This window comes from Panthera tigris, chromosome D1 (assembly GCF_018350195.1).
Source record: "Panthera tigris isolate Pti1 chromosome D1, P.tigris_Pti1_mat1.1, whole genome shotgun sequence".
NCBI lineage: Eukaryota > Metazoa > Chordata > Mammalia > Carnivora > Felidae > Panthera > Panthera tigris.
In genome coordinates this window covers 61,384,918-61,404,248 of record NC_056669.1, presented here as the reverse complement: position 1 = coordinate 61,404,248, position 19,331 = coordinate 61,384,918, and the positions used below count along the sequence as shown (strand labels likewise).

General features: G+C 42.5%; 2 protein-coding genes across 2 annotated transcripts; one reads left to right on the top strand and one right to left on the bottom strand.

Annotated features, from left to right (window-relative positions):
- The first annotated feature begins 6,697 nt into the window (after positions 1–6,697).
- On the top strand, positions 6,698–8,626 carry LOC102959147 (ubiquilin-3-like). Its single transcript, XM_007092239.2, has one exon. The coding sequence runs from the start codon at positions 6,910–6,912 to the stop codon at positions 8,527–8,529; it is 1,620 nt and encodes a 539-aa protein (XP_007092301.1). The 5' UTR covers positions 6,698–6,909; the 3' UTR covers positions 8,530–8,626.
- Positions 8,627–11,962: 3,336 nt separating this feature from the next.
- On the bottom strand, positions 11,963–13,376 carry LOC102959429 (olfactory receptor 52D1). The gene has a single exon (XM_007092240.2). The coding sequence runs from the start codon at positions 13,331–13,333 to the stop codon at positions 12,377–12,379; it is 957 nt and encodes a 318-aa protein (XP_007092302.1). The 5' UTR covers positions 13,334–13,376; the 3' UTR covers positions 11,963–12,376.
- Between the last annotated feature and the right edge of the window lie 5,955 nt (positions 13,377–19,331).

Below are 19,331 nucleotides of genomic sequence, written 5' to 3'. Positions count from 1 at the left end.
CCACTTACAGACAGATTTTCCAATAAATATACATACAATACTGTTTTCTCTTCTGATTTTCTTAATAACACTTTCTTTTCTCTAGATTACTTTATTGTAAGAGTACAGTATATAATTCATACACAAAATATGTATTAATCTACTGTTTATATTATCAGTAAGGCTTCTGGTCAACAAAAGGCTAGTAGTAGTTAAGTTTTTGGGGAATCAAGTTCAGTTTTTAGGGAATCAAAAGTTATATGCAGAAGATTTTTTATTGCATGGGATCAGTGCCCCTAACCTCGGCATTGTTCAAGGGTTAACTGTATATATCAGATAATACAGATAAGCAAAGTAAGAATATAAAAACCAGAGATGCTGTTACCATGATGTTTGTCCTTCCACATATTTTACAAAACTGTGATTCTATTATACATAATGTTTTATAACCTGTCTTTTTAACTTGATAATGTATCACGAAGATTTTTTCCGAGTTGCCAAGTAGCTTTTGCAACTCATACTTTAACCAATATTTCCTGAAGGCTTATTAAGGCCAGAAACTGTGCTTGGTGCTAGGAATTCAATGGCGAACAAGACTGATAAAGTTTTTGCCCTAAAAAGCTTACAATATAGTGGAGATAAGACACGTCAAACAAACAAGAAATAGAATAGCTAACAGAACACTCACTGAGAACTAGGCATTATTCCATAAGCGTTATGCATATTAACATTTAATTCTTACAACAACCCAAAATGTAGGTACTATCATTAGCCAATTTTACAGATAAAGAAAGACATAGAAATGTTAAGTGTCTAATCCAAGGTTGCACAGCTAGTAAGTAGCGGAGTAGGAGCTGGGATTTGAAACAGCGTTTGTAGAGGTCACACTTTTTTTTTAAATGTTTATTCATTTTTGGGAAGGGGGGCAGTGAGAGGGGGACAGAGTATCCAAAGCAGGCTCCACACTGTTAGAACAAAACCCAATGTGGGGCTCGAACCCCAGAACCAGTGAACCCCAGAACCGTGAGATCATGACCTGAGCTGAAAATGAAGTCAGATTCTCAACCCACTGAGCCACCCAGATGCCCCCAGAGGCCACACTCTTAGTCTCTATTCTATTGCATGTAATACATGCATATATTGCATTTAGAGAGAGGAGAAATATATTTTTAGAAGAGTGGTGTGAGTGTGTCTCTCTGGAGGGAGTATTTATGTAGAGACTTGAAGGGTAAGAGGAAGTCAGACATTCAAAGAGCTGGGGGAAGAGCGTTCCAGGTAGAGGGGAAAGTGTAAAGGAGCTCCCTGAGTTAAATTAGAGTTCAGGGCACCTGGGTGGCTCAGTCAGTTAAGCGTCTGACTCTTGATTTCCACTTAAGTAAGGATCTCAGGGTTTGTGAGCCCCCTGTGGGGTCCTGAGCTGACAGTGCAGAACCTGCTTCGGACTCTCTCTCTCTCTCCCTCTCTCTCTGCCCCTACCCCATTCATTCTCTCTCTCTCTCTCTCTCTCTCTCTCTCTCTCTCTCTCTCCCCCACCCCCAAGTTAAACACATTAAAAAAAATAGAATTCAACACGTTTGAAGAAAAAGGAATGAAAGCCAGTGTGTCTGGAGTACTGAGAAAAGGAGGGAGAGCACTTCAAAGTGAGGTGGGAGAGACAATGAGCAGGTTGGCACAGGGCTTTGTTACCCCACATGGAGTGTGGATTTCATTGTCCTCTCTGTGGAGCATGAATGAGAAGGTGGCAGGGGTGGAAACCAAGTCAAGAGAGAAGATCCTGCCATCATCCAGGTGAGGGATGGTGTTGCCCTTAGAGTAAGGTTCTCTACAAGGGCATATGGCAAGAAGTGGACAACTGAAGAATTTTGGAAACGGAATTGAAAAAACCCTTTTGATGTGCTGATAAGACTGGACGTGCAAGATTAAAGAAAAGGAGGAATTAGAGATTCATTTATTCAGCTAACACTAATTGAACACTCTATCTCTGTCAGGTTCTGTGCTGGGTGCTGGAGATGTTAGGTGTTCTAGATCACAAAGCCCTGCCTTCATGGAGCCAACAGAGAGGAGGCAGACATCGACTAACTGTGTAATGTAATTTCAAGCAAAAGAAGAGGCTAAGAAATACAGAACAAGGAGACCGAGATTGACAGGTGGACTTTTTGAGCTTGTAATCACCAAGAACATCACCAAAGACAGCATTTAAGCAGAGATATGATCAATAATGTGAGTGAGCAAGTGAAAGTTAGGAGCAAGAGTTCCCACACAAATGGGATGTCAGTTAAAAAGCAGGCATGAGCTGGGTATGTTCCAGGAATACAAGAAGGCCACTGTGACTGGGGTAGGGTGCTCAGGAGATGAGTCAGGCGGTCAGCCCGGGGCCAAATTGTCAGAGCATTTTAGTCTTGGTAAGGCATTTAGATTAATCCAAGTAGAATAGGAAAAGCTTTGGTAGTTTTGCATAAAGAGGTGAGGTTTGGGGCGCCTGGGTGCCTCAGTCGGTTAAGTGTCTGACTTTGGCTCAGGTCATGATTTCATGATTTGTGAGTTCAAGTCCCACATCAGGCTCTCTGCTGTCAGCATAGAGCCTACTTAGGATCCTATATCCCCCTCTCTCTCCTCCTCCCCCACTCATGCTCTCTCTTTCTCAAAAATAAATAAGGGTAACTGGGTGGCTCAATCAGTTAAGTGTCAGACTTTGGCTCAAGTCATGATCTCACAGATCATGAGTTCAAGCCCTGCATTGGGCTGTGTGCTGACAGCTCAGAGCCTGCAGCCTGCTCCGGATTCTGTGTCTCCCTCTCTCTCTGCCCTTCCCCCGCTTGCACTCTGTCTCTGTCTCTCACTCTCTCAAAAATAAAAATTTTAAAAACAGACAGAAGTGAGGTTAATTGACCTATATCTGCTACTGTGGGAAGTAGTGACTCAAATGGGCCAAGAGAGGAAGTAGGGAAACCAGCTAGGAGGCTGTGGCGGTGTTGGAAGTGTCGAGGTGATCAGAGTCAGGATTTATGTCAAAGAAAAAGGCCCTAATACTTGCTGATAAATTAAATGTGAAAAGAAAGGACTCAGGGGTGATTCCTGTGTTTCGGGCCTGAACAACTAAATGAATGATGATCTTTTGAAAAGGGAGAAGAGGCCAGGGGGAGCAGTAACTTGAGATTCTGTTCTGACATTAGCTGTCTTGTTTGTCAAACTAGCCGGGATAGGGAAGACTATGGGAGAAACAGGCTTGCGGAGAGAGAGTCAAGAATTCATTCACTGTTTTATATGATTCCATTTATCACGACAACAAAGGATTCTTGTATATGTTTGCTCCACATTCATTCTGTTGTTGGATTTTATTTAGGTGAGCAAAACGTCACAAACTTCCATGACGATAAATCATTGTCTGTGTCCTTAATTCTATTTCTCTTTCTGCCTCCTTCCCTTCCTCTTTCCCTCCCACCTTTCCTTTCTTCCTTCCTACCTGTATTTTATTAAGGGCCTGCTGGCAATGGGGCTACAGTAGCAAATAAGATAAGGTCCTTGTTCTCATGGAGCTTATATTCTAGTGAAGGGGAATGGAAACATAAAATGAATAGTAAAGAAGAAATATGACATAATAAATTCTGTGCAGATAATTAAAATAGACTGATAAGATACAGAATGGTTGGAAAGGGCTTTGTGAAGAGATGATCTGAAAGGTAAGAAGGATGAACCTGTAAAGATTAGGTGGACAAGCATTAAAGGTTTAGGGAACAGCAATCGCAATGGCTTTAAGTATGGGGAGGCACTTGGCCTGTTTCAGACGTAAGAGGGAGGCCAGTGTGGCCAGGTTTCATAAGGAAGGAGAAATCACCATCAGGAAGTCAAGGTGATAAGCAGGAGTCTAACCAGGGAAGGCTTTGTAGCTAGACAAAGGCTTTGGATTTTATTGCAAAGGTGATACAGAGGTAGTCTTTGCTACTCCCATCAGGGGAGTAATCCCTTCTGGGGTTTAGTTAAATTTATAAGATTATCATAAATCACACTTGGCTCAAACCGACTCAGTGGAGTATAGAAAGGAAAATAGCTCACTAGCATGTCAGAATTAGGCATTTTTCATTTAAGGGGAATCCTTACACCTTACAGCAGTCCATGTCCAGTTAGCATGGCCATCCGGGAGCCATCTTCTCCCAGGTGACAATTTTTGGTTAAAAAAAAAAGTTAAACTCTCATTTGATTTTTCTGGAGCAAATTGCTGACAAAAACACTGAAATTGCATTTAATAACAAGCTTTTCATAGAATTTGATAAAGCTATTATTGAGATGGAAAAACCTTAACCAATCTCTGTGAAGAATATGGGAATGTAATATGTTTTCTGGAAATTAGATCTTGATACAGTAAACTTTAAGGCAGGTGCATAAAGTCAGTGCTTTATTGAACTGGTTGGACTCCTAAGAGGAGACCACACTTCCCTCACCAGTCCATTTGGAGTTGCCTCCATCATCTGCAGCTGAATATACCTCTGGACACTTGGTCAACTCTAACAGACATACCTATTCTCCTTGTCTCCCAGTCTAGTTACAGACCTGACCGCAGGATGTGCCAAAGCTTGGCATTGACTGTCGTATTGAAGTCATACTCAATTTGACAAGTGTCTTCTCTGTGCCAGTTACTTTGGATGGCACTTTGTATGCATTATCTCCTTGAATCTCTGAAACAAATCTGTGAAAAACTACCCATTTATAGACGATAAAACTCTGGCTTCCAAAGAGGATAAATGACTTATTGACGGTTATAAAGTAGTAGGAGTGGGATTTAAACCAGGGCTACTTTACTCTAGAGAGCCCATGTTCCCCATTTTCCCCCTAGGTAGTAAGTTTTAATTGATTAAATAAAATAGAAAGTTGATTGTTTTATTTTCTAATGATAAAATGAATATAGGTACACTGTAAAATATTCAAATGGTGTCAGATTCTCAGGAAGGATGAAGTGAGATTGCTGTGCTAAATAACTCAGTGGACAATGTGGGAAAGGCATCCTCATTGAGACACAAGTGTATGAATGGTCCCTTTGTCTCCTCTCTTACAGGTTCTATTGTCAGGATCTGAGATGTCTCCTTCCCGAGCACCCACCTGACAAGAGAACCTGTGAGAGAGGAGACAAGGCAATGGTTCACCTCACAGGCTACACGGGAGGAAAAATCCCTGGAAACATGAGATATGCGAAGGCAATTCTGGAGAACTGTTACCTGGAATGTTCTTTAATTCCTGTTACAGATTAATTTATTAGTTAATGAAAAGCCAGGAAAGTTAATTTGACTATCCAATTCTGCTGGATGAAACTCAAACAAAATTCCCACAAGGAATTGTTTGCGAATAATATTCATATGATAGAAGTTGTTCTGAGGTCTGGGCATTCCTAGGAAAGGCCCACTAGACTGCTTGCTACCAGCCAGCCATGAGGCTCACTGTATGAAGTTCCCCAGGACTGAGGAGCTCTTTTAAACTCAGAAATTACAAGTTATCAGAGTCCTGCTATTAGTTTAATACAGGAGATGCTGATTCAAACTAGTCCACGTTTGGGGCCTCTGGGTGGCTTCAGTCGTTTAAGCATCCGACTTCGGCTCAGGTCATGATCTCGTGGTTTGTGGTTTCGAGCCCCACGTTGGGCTCCACACTGACAGTTTGGGATTCCCTCTCCCCATCTCTCTCTCTGCCCCTCTCCCACTCAGTCTCACTCACTCTCTCTCTCTCTCTCAAAAATAAATAAATAAACATTAAAAATTTTCAATTATCCCAAGTTTAAGAGCATATATCAGTGTCCCATAAACAATTTAGTTGTAGAGGGATCTAGATGCTCATGTTCCCCACGTCGAGCAGAACCTTCTGAAGGTGGTCTTGTAGACAGCTAAGTTCTAAATTTATAGTCCTTGGAAATTACAGAATCAGAAAAGGGGTCAAGTATATAATGGCAAAAGACTGACAGCCTGACATCTTCACAGTTAAAATACAATTACCTCCGAGATCTGACCAACTTTACCTGGGGTCTCACCTGCCTGGAGTGGTCAAAACAGTGCCTTAGAGAGTCACCATTTTCTGCTTTTTCAGCTGAAATATGTCCCCTCCCAAGTGACAATTTCCTTTTCAAATGTATCTTAAATCTAATCATTATTAAGTCATCAAGACCTAGAGTAGAATTACTTTCTCATAATTTATTTTGTCTCAGCTCTGATCCTCAAGAGTTGAGATCCGACTTGATCTCTCTAAGAACAACTGAGTTCACAAGTTCTTGGGGAACATGATGCTGTTTTTCTTAGAACCATGTCAATAAGTCACTCAGCGTGGTAGGCCTCAGAGATACAAGTTTCCTACAAGCCTCGGATGAGGCCAAATGGACTGGTTATACTTATCTTCACTCTGTTCATTTAGAAACAAGGGAACCTATGGCCTTGACTGGGCCATGGTCCCAGTACAGTAATTTAGTGAATGATAGGTGACTAGAATCAGCACTTCCTGAGCCAGATTCTTAAGCCAGTGCCTTTTCTGCTCAGTTACATTCGTTTACCAAAAACTCAGGCGGTATGATTTTCAACAGCGAAATAGGCTGGAGCAAAACATGTTTCTAGACAGAAACGTTTAATTTTTTTCTATTGCTATTTAAGTCAAATTGTAAACAGAGCCATCCTCACACAGGGAGAAGAGACCTCTGCCCTTCCCCCCATTCTGGTCTACTTCTCAACTGTGACCTCATCACTGACATCATATTCCCTGAGGCTGGCCCTGGCGAAGGGCTGCTGACACCCTATGGGACCCAGGTGGCTGCAGGGCTGCATTAGGAAGTGGTGTCCGGAGTTCGTGGGTGAGTGGACGTCCCTGAACACCTATGGTCCCTGCATCCAGGTGTGCTTAGTGCTGCATCTGGGCTTCTACATGTCTGCAGGTGGCCCTGCATTCCGCGCTTGAGGACATATGGCCCGGGCTAGGGAAGAAGCAGGGGACAGCCAGCTGGTATCTTGTAGGGAGCCGTCATCACGCATCATCAGAGTGTCTGTCAAGACCCCACAGGACTGCCAGGAATTTATGCTGGCAGAAAATAGCAGTGTCCACCACTTTAAGAAACAGATCTCTAAACGCCTTCACTATAACACTGACCAGTTGGTGCTCATTTTCACTGGAAAGATCCTCCGGGATCAAGACATACTGAGCCAGCGTGGCATCCTTGATGGCACTATGGTCCACTTGGTGGTGAGGACCCATCTGAAGGGAACTCCGCCTGGTCCTGGAACTCTGCTAGGCCCCACTGGCCACTGTGTGCATCGCTCTGGACCGTCCACCTCGGACAGTGCTGGGATGCTGGCCAGGCTGGGCCGGCTGGCCCGGAGGTCCCCTGATCTGGCTGACTTTCTTGGCCAGATGGCTCAACTCTTAATGGTCTTCTCGGAAGACCCTATGGTCCAAGGCCTGGCAAATGAGAAAGCAGCCAATGCCAGCCATGCTCCTGAATCCTCAAGGCCAGTACAGAAATCTGAGCCAGCTCTTAAGGCTCTGGAAACCTTGCAGAACCCAGGCCGGCAACAGCAGCTCCTGCAGGCAGACAAGCGGGGGCTAGAGGCCTTGAAGGCAGTGCCAGGTGGTGACAATGCTATGCATCCAGTCTGCTCTGATATCCAGCAGCTCATGCTCTTCACTCTGGCCCCATTACTTGCCTCCAAAGGCCACAACCCAAGTTCAGAGCTTTATAAAGAGGAAGCCAATGCTCACAGCAGTGCTGACACTACTACCAACATCCCCACAGCCTCAGCACCTGCCAGGCCATTTGCACAAAAGGTCAGTGCAGAAGAGGTTACCCAGGCCAGGAGCGTGGCCTCAAATCAGGCCAATTCAGGATACGGGACTGGTATGCCAGATGTAAGTTTGGGCCAGGATCTTCTCTTTCAGGGTGGTCAGCAGCCCACAGGGAAAACCACTTTAACCGGTCAGCTTAGACCCTCACCCTCTGCCTTGCATAGAACCTTGCATGTCCTGCAGCAGAATTCAGCTCTTCTCCACCAGTTGGCAACTGGAAGCCCCCTGAGACATCACATGCCACTGCTCTCCATCCTGACCAATCCACGAGCACTGCAGGCATTGATACAGATAGAAAAGGGCCTGCAGATACTGTCCAAGGAGGTGGCTGGGCTGGGACCTTACTTATGGGGCCAGGGTAGGCCACACGGGACTAGACAGTGCCCTGAAGCTAGGGCTGGAGGGCAGGGCCAGAGAGCAGACTCCATACAACCCACCTTGGCTGTTCTTCAGCTTCTCCACACACTGGACAATGCCTGCTTCCAGTCCACTCAATCCTCACTACCCTCATCCCCCCTCACTCAAGGCCTCTACCAGCGAGAACTGGAACATCTGAGGGCCATGGGTTTTACTAATCGGGATGCCAATCTACAGGCCCTTATGGCCACAGGCGGAGATAGTCATACTGCCATTGACAGGATGCTGGGGGTACCGGAAGCCCAGGTGCCTCCAGCTGATGCCCCCAGCGCACCACCTCATGGAGAGGGAGGGAAGGGAAGGGGGAAGGGAGGGGAGAGGAAGTAGCCTATTTTGAATTCTTCCTACTTAGATCGTGTGCACACTTGAACAACTCCCCTCCCTCACTGCCCAAGCCTGTTCTACATTAAAAACATTGCTTGGATCTCATGTGTGGTGTCAATTTGGGGGTATGTAGGCAAAGAAAATATTGTTTGAGGGAGAGATTGATCATGCTATCGGGTCTTGGGTCTGGGCTGCACCTACTCTCATACCCCTAATCTCAGAGCTTTTTCTAAATTTGAACGTGAGGTGGAGAAATCCTGAGTGTTTCCAGCAACCTAGTTCCCCATCAACATTACCATCATCGTCACAAGCCACCTTTCGTCCAACGCCAGAGTGACTCTGAATGAATCCCGGCTCTGCCCCCTCCCCCCCCCCCCACTCCACCACGGGAAGCCCCCTCTCTTTTCATCTTATTTTCATATGTATTACAGAAAACCTGTTCAACCTCCCTCTCAGCTCTGGCTCTTTCCTGCCTGTGTCAGAATCCTGCTTTAGGAGGTGAACCCCCCCCCCCACCACCGCAGGCAGGTTTCTTCCCTTTATGTCATAAAATACTTGACTCTGCTGCCTTACCAGACACTGAACTTCTCTCTCCTTTTGTCTCTGAATTTCTTGAAAGTCCTCCTCTTTCAATGCCCACGTTTCCCCATCCTCTGCAATCAGACACTTACCCCCAGTGAGTCATTTCTCCTCTTCCCATTATTTTTTTTTGTATGGAGTCTTATATGCTGACCCATATAGCTGCTTTATTTACTCTAGTTTCTTATCCTTTTTTTGTTTTTGAGTGGTGATTCCTGTGAGTATGCTACACTGATTGATTCTCCATTCACCATTCAGAGAATTTGACCATGTCCTTTGCTGTGGCTCTTACTTCCATGTTCGTGGTTCCTTAATATCTTAGTCCATTTGTACTTTCCTTAGCTTACCAGCCTACCCCTGGGTATCACAGAGGAACCTCTGGCTGGCATGGTCAGAAAGAGCTCAGCATCCTTCCCTGGGCCCCATTCCTACTCTCAATTCTGGGGTCCCTGTGTCTTAGTGAAAGTCACCAATACTTTCCTAATCCACTCATTCTCTTTGTAAACTGTCATCTGTCAGTGAGGAGATTCATAGTGTAGGCACATGAAGCATGACCAGAAGGCCAGGGGTCATATGTAGCCATGCAGCAGGATAACAGCTGATGAAAGAGAGGTAGGAAGCATATTAGAAGCATTACTTTGGGGAAACCAGGGACTATAGATTCAGAGCCAGCTCCAGGGGTCAACTGACCCTGGGCTAAAAAACAGCTGAATCTCGTGCTTCCTGGGGGCTAGAGAGGAGGGACATCTCTGAGCTACACACTGTGACTTCATTGTTTTGTGACACCCCATGAACCTAGAGATCTGAAGGTTGTGGCCATCAGGGACTGTGGATAAAATACTTTTGGGACCACATGACCCACCAACGGTCCTGATACACTTCACTCTATTCTTCACTTCACTTCACTTCACTTTCCTGTGGCACCAGGATGTCAGTCTGAATTTCTGAGATCAGGGATGCACATTTGGTCCCAGGGAAGAGTGAGAGTCTGGGGTGAAGTGTGAGTGATGGGCAAGGCAGTATCCCGAGCTTCTGGAAGCATGTTTCCTCTTTTATCATGTGGAGTCCCATGGTCAGACACCTGAGTGAGCTGGGAAATCTTGACAATAATGTTAATAGTCTTCCTGTGGACTGGACCCTGCTACCTCCAGTTTTATAGAAGCCTATGGACTTCTACAAATCCCCTTCCCCATCTAGGGAACTATTACATTTTAGCTTCAGGATGATAAAAGGGCCAAAAACAGAACTTTAGGGAGTGGAGCTTGCTGCCAGGGCTGTAGAATCCTCCATCTGTCTATCATCTATCGTGTGTGAAACTTGGACTTCAGTCAGTAATGGGAAACCCTGGGGAAGACACGCCCAGTGCTGTAGCCACAGGGTATCCATTCAGAGTATAGGCTGTAGCTAGACCGACCGCGGTACCAAGGTGTTAGCAGCTGGGTGATCCTGCATTCCCCCTCCTCTTCTATTTTCCACTCTACCCCTGTAAGATTTCTCCTCGAAGCTTCCTTGAGGCCTCAGACATGGAAGGGGAGAATTGTTGACGAATTTGTTGGGGGAGACGAGTAAACACTAGCCTGCAAACTATGTCGGACACATCATTTGTCCACTCCTGAACTTAAATTTACTTACCCATACCTCAGTCTCCTGTAGCTCTGTGGTACTGTAAGTCTAGCCCCCAGATGGATGCATTTTCAATATTACTATGGGAGTCCAAAGTCCTGAATCCTGGCCCTGGCTTTGATAGTAACTTCCTGGGTTACTGACTCTCTCTCTCTTCCAGGAAAAATGTGAGGTTCACGGCAGGTAATTAGCGTGATGGTGAGCGTTACCTTGTGAGGTAGACCTTTTGATCAGATGAAGCCAGCATCTTAGGGGAGCAGGCATATGGCCCACAAAGGAGCATTTCAGGAACAGAACAGCACTTCCCCTCCACATTCCCACCTTCCGCTCCTTTGTAAATATTGTTCTCTGTTCCTGAGATCATTACATCACTGGGTCTCTTTACCATTTACTGCCTCAAAAGATAACAGGTCTTCACTTCCACTACTATGTGTTTGTGCAGCTTGGCATCCTCACATGTAACTCATACTGAAGAAGGTATGAGATAGTGTCCATATAGATGCGTAATCTTGGCACTTTTAGCTTCTCTGAATCATAGGCTCTTAATGAAAGATGCTGATAGTAACCATGTTTTGAATTATGGGAAGGAGCAACCGGTGATTTATTTGTGTATTTTAGAACTGAGGTTACTAGGGCAAAGGAGGGCTATTAAAAAAGACACTTGGATTTTGAGAAGGCCTCTCTGAATTCTTAATGAGGGATAATTTTATGGCTAAAAGGAAAGGGATTTCAAAACAGAAGACCAGAGGAGGAATGGGAGAAAATACAGTTTTAACAGGCACTATTCATATCCCAAGACCTGTCTAAATATTTTAGAGTTGTTATTTGATATAGGTATCATAATAATCCTGTAAAATGATATAATATAAAACCATCCTAAATAAGTTATAAGTTTACTAATAAAGTTCAGAGTGTACATAACGTTCTCATATTTATTGGTTGACCATTTTACATGTCAGGCACTGTCTTAAGTTTTCTGCATTCATTAACTTACTTATTCCTCACCACAGCATTAACAGTTAGATATTAACATTTACTCATTTGACAGTTGGACAAACCAAGGCATAGAGAGATTTAGCATCAGGCTCAAGACCACAAAAACAGTAAGCAGAGGAACCAGGATTCACACCCAGAAACTCTGACCTTAGACTTTTTGCTCTTCATCACTATCCAAAACATTGAAATCAGACAAATTTACCTAAAATGATCATTTTTTTAAACTTGGACTCACAGAAGCATATTTCCACTATGAAACACAGACTCATTTAAGAAAAGGAATTGACTTGATCTTTAGTAAGTCATGGAAACATTTGCAGGAAAAGAAAAAAAAATCAGGAGCATTCTGCACTGGCACTATCGTAGCTACTGAGATATCTCCAAGGTGTGCTTATTCCTAATTGTAAAATTTCCCCAAGAGTAAAAATATTGTCATCTCTCTGAGTTATTCAGCGTTGCCCAAAGAGCCTCAAGAATGTGGTGTGTTCAATGTGATTTTTGGTATTTCCAATTCGTCTGACCTTCTCTTTGCTTCCACTACTTCCTCTCCTAAAGACACGCTTATGTCATATTAGAGGTCTCCATCCATGTAAATGTACCTAGAAAGCTCAGAACCCATTTACTTTCCTTATCCCTAGCCTGTACTCAAATTTCATGTTGAAATTTTCCCCAAGTGAAGCAGCCTCAGAAGTCGGCTCCGAATCTCCTTGGTCCTAGCCCCATAGATGATCGGGTTGAGCACAGGAGGCACCAGCACGTACAGGTTGGCCAGAAAAATGTGCACATTCTTGGGGACTCGGTGCTGGCCAAAGCGGTGGGTGAGGAAGGAGAAGAAGGCAGGAATGTAGAAGACCAGGATGACCCCCAGGTGGGAGCCACAGGTACTCAGAGCCTTGTGCCTGGCATCTTGAGATGGAAGGCGGAAGACAGCATGGAGGATAAAGCCGTAGGAAATGGCAATGAGGATGGCATCCAGACCCATGGCCAGCAGGGCCACAGTCAGCCCATAGACAATATTGACAGTGATGTTGGCACAGGCCAGGCGAGCGATGCCCATGTGCTCACAGTATGTGTGGGCCATGACATGGTGACCACAGTAAGGCAGTCGCCTCAACAAGAAGATGAATGGGGACACAATGGCCACACTACGGAATAGCCCAACAAGGCTAATCATGCCTATGACGGTATGGTTGAGAATGGTTGTGTATCTCAGTGGGTTGCAGATTGCCACATAGCGATCAAAGGCCATGGCGAGAAGAACTGAGGACTCCAGAGCATAGATAGAATGGACACAAAACATTTGGGTCAGGCATCCACCAAAGGAAATCTCTCCAGCATGCAGCCATAAAGTGGACAGCATCTTAGGCACCGTGGTGGAGCTGAGAGCCAGGTCGGTGAGCGAAAGAAGGCACAGGAAGAGGTACATGGGTGCATGAAGAGCGCTGTCTGTCACAATGACCAGGATGAGGGCAGCATTCCCAGCCAGCGCTACCAGATACATGGCACAGAAGGGGATGGCGATCCAGACGTGGGCCCACTCCAGCCCTGGGATGCCCGTCAGGATGAGTGTGCCTGGGAGACTATCCTCACTGAAGTTGGAAGCTGACATTCTGCTTGGAAATAAACGCCTCTATCCAAGGGGTCATGGTATTCTGGCCCTGTAATATCAGGTTGTTGGGTCATTCACATAAAATGATGAACTTTCTGTGAAACCATCTTTTTAGGTGGAGAAAAATATTTATTATTATTAACTTGTTAAAGAGTCTTGAAATATGCTATCACATATAGTCTTTTTTTTCTTTATGCTAATTCCTGTACCCATCCATGATGTTTATAGTTCTATATTCCAAGCACCAAACATTTAAACATCTTTCCAATATGATCCTTCACAACTTACCTGCTACACATCCTGTCCATCATTTATTAGTCTAGTCCACTCACATTGAGGAATATTCCTTCTCTCTTTCATTTATGCTTATAGAATCTTCTGTCTTCATTTTCCCCCTCCTTTCTAAGCTTTTTTCTCTTTTTTCTAAGCTTCAGTTAGTTTTTCTGCCTCCCAGAAGACTTTCCTTTCTTCTGGTCCTTAATGATCTTTTATTATTATTTTTTATCCTTCAACTACTTTACAAAATCCCAATGGCCGAGACTATGCCTTTGTGCAATTGTATACTCTACACTGACCATGACTGAGTCCTGATGTAGACATTTTGTAAATGGTCAACTTAAGACTCAATTCCATTAACTTTACTAACATATCATTAACTTTTTGACTTCATGATATAGTAATGCAATCACTGTATTTTCTGCATTTGTATGTATCTTCATAAATATACAGTGCATAACTTCATTTTATATCTTACCTGGAATGTCTAGAAAAAGGCTAGTCCACCTGATTGTGCTTCCATATCTCCTGATTATCTACATTGTGCTGAGTATTCCCGAGGATACAGTAGAAGAAAGACAGAGATACATGAGACATTCCAGCTGAGAGACAGACTCCCTACTGTGCCAAAGCCAACCTGAGGTCTTGTGTGACCCCCAGTGTAATGACTGGATACTGAGGCTAGATCAGAAGACCAAGTGCTGACAGAAGCACATCAGGGGAGAAAATGGAGTGTCCTGGTGTTGCTCACAGTGAAGATATTTTGGAAAGGGAATCTGTTTTTGTTGTAGAAGTCTAGCTGGTATTTTCAAACATTTTCCCTTAGTAACATTGTCTACTAAAAAGAAATCTGTACAGGATTCTGAGAAACTTGAATTTTAGTCCCAATTCTCTAACAGAATTGATTGTGACACTGAAGAAATATTCTTCTTCTTTGGGCTGTCTTAATTTGGAAAAATTAATGACTCAATAGTCATTCTCTGTTTTGTATCTGCTCATTATGTGGTATTGGAATAATCCCACAACATTTCCAGGCCTTTTTTTTTTTTTATCACTAAATTTGAAATGGCATCATGTGGTTTCTATCCTCACAAAACTTATGGTTGTGCAAAAAGTAATATTCATGAAATTAAAAATATAGGCACCACAAATAATCACCCCCATTTTTTTGCAACCTCTTTATCATCTAACAACCTTCTGGAGAAAATAGAGTGCAATTATCATTGGCACTCTTAATCAGTAGGAAGACAAGGTCCAGAGAAGTAAACTGATGTCATCTACATCACAGAGTATGTTAATTTCACAACTGAAATGAGGGGGTCCTGATTTATGTGTCCGGATTCAGATTTTTCAAGTTTTACTCCACCCAAATATGCATAAATATGACCAACATCTGAATTCTTCGATATCTCTTTCAAATAAAGCACTTTTTCTAATATCAATTCATAAGGCTGCAATTAATTTATTAGTTAATGAATATCAAAGAGATAAAGAGAACTGGGGAGCCTCTCATATTTGGACAGAGATTTTCACTAATGACACCAAAGTGTCTTGGTCTCAACCTTGACACGAGCCTTGACACTAGGGAAAAGAGGCTTGGATGGTAGAGGGCAGAGAGCAACAATTATTACCATCTTCCTTTCCCCTCTCTTCCCAGCCTATTCTTGCCCCTGAAGGAAGTTTTTAAGTGGTTATTATAAGATAGTGGTATTCTGTGATATTCTGGGTTGTGAAGAGCAGAAAAACTGTGGTTACAGAAGAGTTGGATTTATTCCCCCTGAGAAGTGAGGGGATAAGGATATTGAGGGGGTGCCACCCTGGTATACAATGGGGGCATCCACCCAAATGTCCCAGGGTCTTGTCCTTGAGTCCCCCTCTCTGACCTAAACCTCAGTTATTTAACTCTGTGTTCTTTCATTGAACACAGTTGTTGGAATCTGATTTCAAGACCGAACCTCTGTGGTAGACACACACTTGCAGGCGGGGCATGCTGAGGTTGGAGCTGTGTTGGAGATGTCCTGAGTGTGAGGCTGTGTGGACAGCTCGTCCAGGGACAGCTTGTGCCGGAGGTGTGTATCTGGTTTTACAGTAAAGGAGGTAAAAGCTGTGTTTCTGTGCAAGTTTGGGTGGGTGTGGGATGAGGGAGCAGAGGGGGCTGAATGTGTAATCTGGGTTGAAGTAGCTGATCTTTCTCTCACCTGAGTTTTCTGGGCTCAGTGAATGTCTTCGGCTCAGCTCTATGGCCCAGCCTCCTCTGGTCAACGGGCTTGATAAGTGAGCTTATTTATTGACTCTGTCTGTGATGCTCAGGAGTGTAAAGCAAAGTGGCGACCTCCAGGGACTTGGTCCATGAAACACACTTTGAGAAAGAGAACAAGGGGGGGAGGTGATAAAATGAGGAAGAAATAAGGAAGGAGAATCTTCCTTGATGACTTTGCCAGGAAAGTGGAAATGAAACATCCGGTATACTTTGTTTTATGTTTTATCCTGTCCTCTCATCTCTCTGTTTCTCTTTTCTTCCTTGTCTCTTCCTTTCTTTTCTTCTCTTTGTTTCTGTCCTCCTGGAACTCTTCTCACTGTGAACCCACCGGAATTCTATGCTCATGGGAAGGAAATAATGGTAGTGGACAAGTGCAGACATCATTGTACTGTAGGCTTCACCTACAAAGTGATCTTACAAAGTGATCTTACAAACTGAACACAAGTTCAAATATCAAATTACCAAGAATTTCAATATGATGACAGCAGAGCTTTAAGGAAAGCACAAGGACCTTCTGAGCATGGGCACCATGTAACTGTCCTGCTCGTTGGCCATGAAGCCAGACCTGGTTGGAAATGACATCAGTGCTCTAGGTAGATCCCCTCAGCTCCCTAACTCCAGCCATCTCTCTGGTCACTGCACCAGGGATTCCTGGCATCAAAACCCTTTGCAGAATAGGTGATTTTTCTTCCATGACTTCAGAGTACTCACCTCTCTTATTTTGTAATATACATATCTCCTTTCAAATTATTGTAATCTAGTGGTCTTCAAACATTTCATGTGGGTATATCCTAAAAGAATTTTCAAATCACTATATTCTCTTCAAAACTTTAAAAGGACTTTAAGAACTTAAAGAGTTCTTAAAGAGTTAAAAACATTAAAATTTTAAAGAGCAGAAAAAGACATAATTTCTAGTGTTTTGTGAATATTGACATTAGAAATAAAACTCCCATAGGACAGTTTTTAATTTATTTTATGGAAATTGTATGCCCTAGAAATTTCCAATTCAGCAATACCCATTTAAAAGTATTTGAGCAAGATTTTCTTAATTTTCAGAAATTCAAAAATATTCCTCTCTCTCTTTAAAGTTGGTCTGTATTCCCACATGTATATTTTTGCTTGAATATCTCATTATAACACTTATATGTTTCTAATAATACAAGGAGATTTTATTTCTTGTAATTATGGGATGCAAATGTTAAAATGTTGTAATATAACAATTATTATAATCATTAATTAATAAAAGCAATATGATAATGTTTAAATTTTATAAATTATATACATAGGGCTAATTTGTTTTCAGAATATTCTTTCTTAATGAGGTTGGTGGAGCTTTTACTTTTTTCCAATTAACCTCATGTATTCATTAGTCCATATTGATTCAATGAAGTGGGGTTTGTACTTAGATGCTCTTAATTTTACCTGTATAAAAATAAGCTCTAAGAACCCATAGTTAAGTAAGTAACTTAGTTGGGAGTGGAGGGAGTTTCTTCCGCACTGTGGAAATCCAGCCATAATTGAGAGTAACTGCTGTAATCAGCAATGGTCCTGAGAGAGGAGTTTCTGGCAAAGGAGAATGCCCTCATAGTGGGTACTCTGAGGAGGGATTCCAGCCAGGTGGTGCTGGTATATCTGAAGAACATGACGAGGTTGTTTCAAAGTAAGGACCAAAAAAAAAAAAGCCACTTAAAACCTACTGTTTCTATTAGAATCAACTGGTATCACCAATGAAAACAGGGCATCCTGGGTGACACGAACAGGAGCAGAGTGTGCATAGGATAATCAAATCCCCTAGCCCTGACCCAGCTCTCTAATCGGCCTCTACTGCCCTCTACTGGCAGCGCCTAACAGCCAGCCAGCAGGTGGAGGGAAAGTGTGGTCCCAGCCTAGGCATCCCCAAGCAGAGCACAGAAGGGTTTGAAGCTGAGAGACAATGGCTTAGCAAGTAACACAAAAACCCTGTACTCATATTTGTGCATGCGTGAGTTATAACCTGTATTACATTTTGGGATTTAATAAATATAAATCATATATAAAAATCAAAATAAATCCATTCATTTAGCTATACTTGATAATTTTTTATTATTATAAAATAAATGAGAAACATATATCACTAAGAAAACGGGAAAAATTGTCTGAGATTAACTAATTTTAGGATTGAATAAAACTCAAAAATATTTTATAAAATTTATAAAAATAGTGTTTAATGAATAATACATAACTTTTCTAACGTACATCTTCACTAAAACCAAAAACATGTATAAAACATGACATAATTTTTTTATCTTTAGAAGTCATCTAGTGAATTTTGAAAAATAGAGTTCATAAAATATGTCAGTTACATTTACAAGTACTAAATTTAATAATTCACCTTTCAGAATTATTTTTCTTTCCAGTTAACAGCATAGTCTAATGATAGATATTTAAATAAAATTGCAAAAATTACCTGAAGTTAACCAAGTAAAAAAAGAGGTCTTTACTCTTTGAATCTTTAATTATCTTTCATGTAACTCCTCATTAAGAACTATGACTTGGGCACCTGGGTGACTCAGTCAGTTAAGCGTCCGACTTCAGCTCAGGTCATGACCTCGCAGTTCGTGAGTTAAAACCCCATGTCAGGCTCTGTGCTGACGGCTCAGAGCCTGGAGCCTGCTTCAGATTCTGTGTGTCTCTCTCTCTGCTCCTCCCCAGCTTGTGCTCTCTCTCTCTTTGTCAAAAAATTAAAAAAAAAACATTAAAAATTAAAAAAAAGAACCATGACTTACTTAGTCATGACTGAACTTAGTCATGACAGAACTTTATGACCTCATTTACTTTAATTATGCCTCTAAATGCTAACTTCCAACACAGTTACATTAGGGCTTAGAACTTCAACTTCAACATATGAGGTGTTTTTTTGTTTGTTTCTTTGTTTTTTTTGTTTGTGATATACAATCAGCCCATAGAAATAGTATGGATAAAAATCATAAATATCCTCAAATTAACCCAATGTATATCCCTGGCCTCAAACGTTAGCTTTGTCTAGCAATCATTTTGTTTGCTCTGGTTAATTACCTTTATTTTCCCCATTAGGGGTTATCTCCAACATTCATTGCCCCTTTGGAGCTTGCTGTCAGACTTATACTCGGGATATAGAATATTTAAGGTTTGGTGACTACTGAAACAGATATGGGGAATGAATGAGAAAAATACGTGCAAATGACACCTAATCTAGATTAGTCAGTGTGGTTGTTAATTTTATGTGACAACTTGAATGGTTCCCATGGTTCCTGGATAGTTGGCTAACAGTTTTCTAGGTGTGTTTGTAAGAGTGTTTCTGCATGAAAGTAGCATTTGAATTGATGGGCTCAGTAAAGCAGTTTGTCATCCCCAACATCTGTGAACATAATCCCAGCCACTGAAGGCCTGAATAGAGAAAAGTTTGCAGGAAGAAAACCTAGGTGCTTCTTCTCTGTTTGCTTC

Excerpts from the sequence above, each read along its gene's own strand:
- LOC102959429 (XM_007092240.2), bottom strand. The coding sequence starts at position 13,333 with ATGTCAGCTTCCAACTTCAGTGAGGATAGTCTCCCAGGCACACTCATC.
- LOC102959147 (XM_007092239.2), top strand. The coding sequence starts at position 6,910 with ATGGCCCGGGCTAGGGAAGAAGCAGGGGACAGCCAGCTGGTATCTTGT.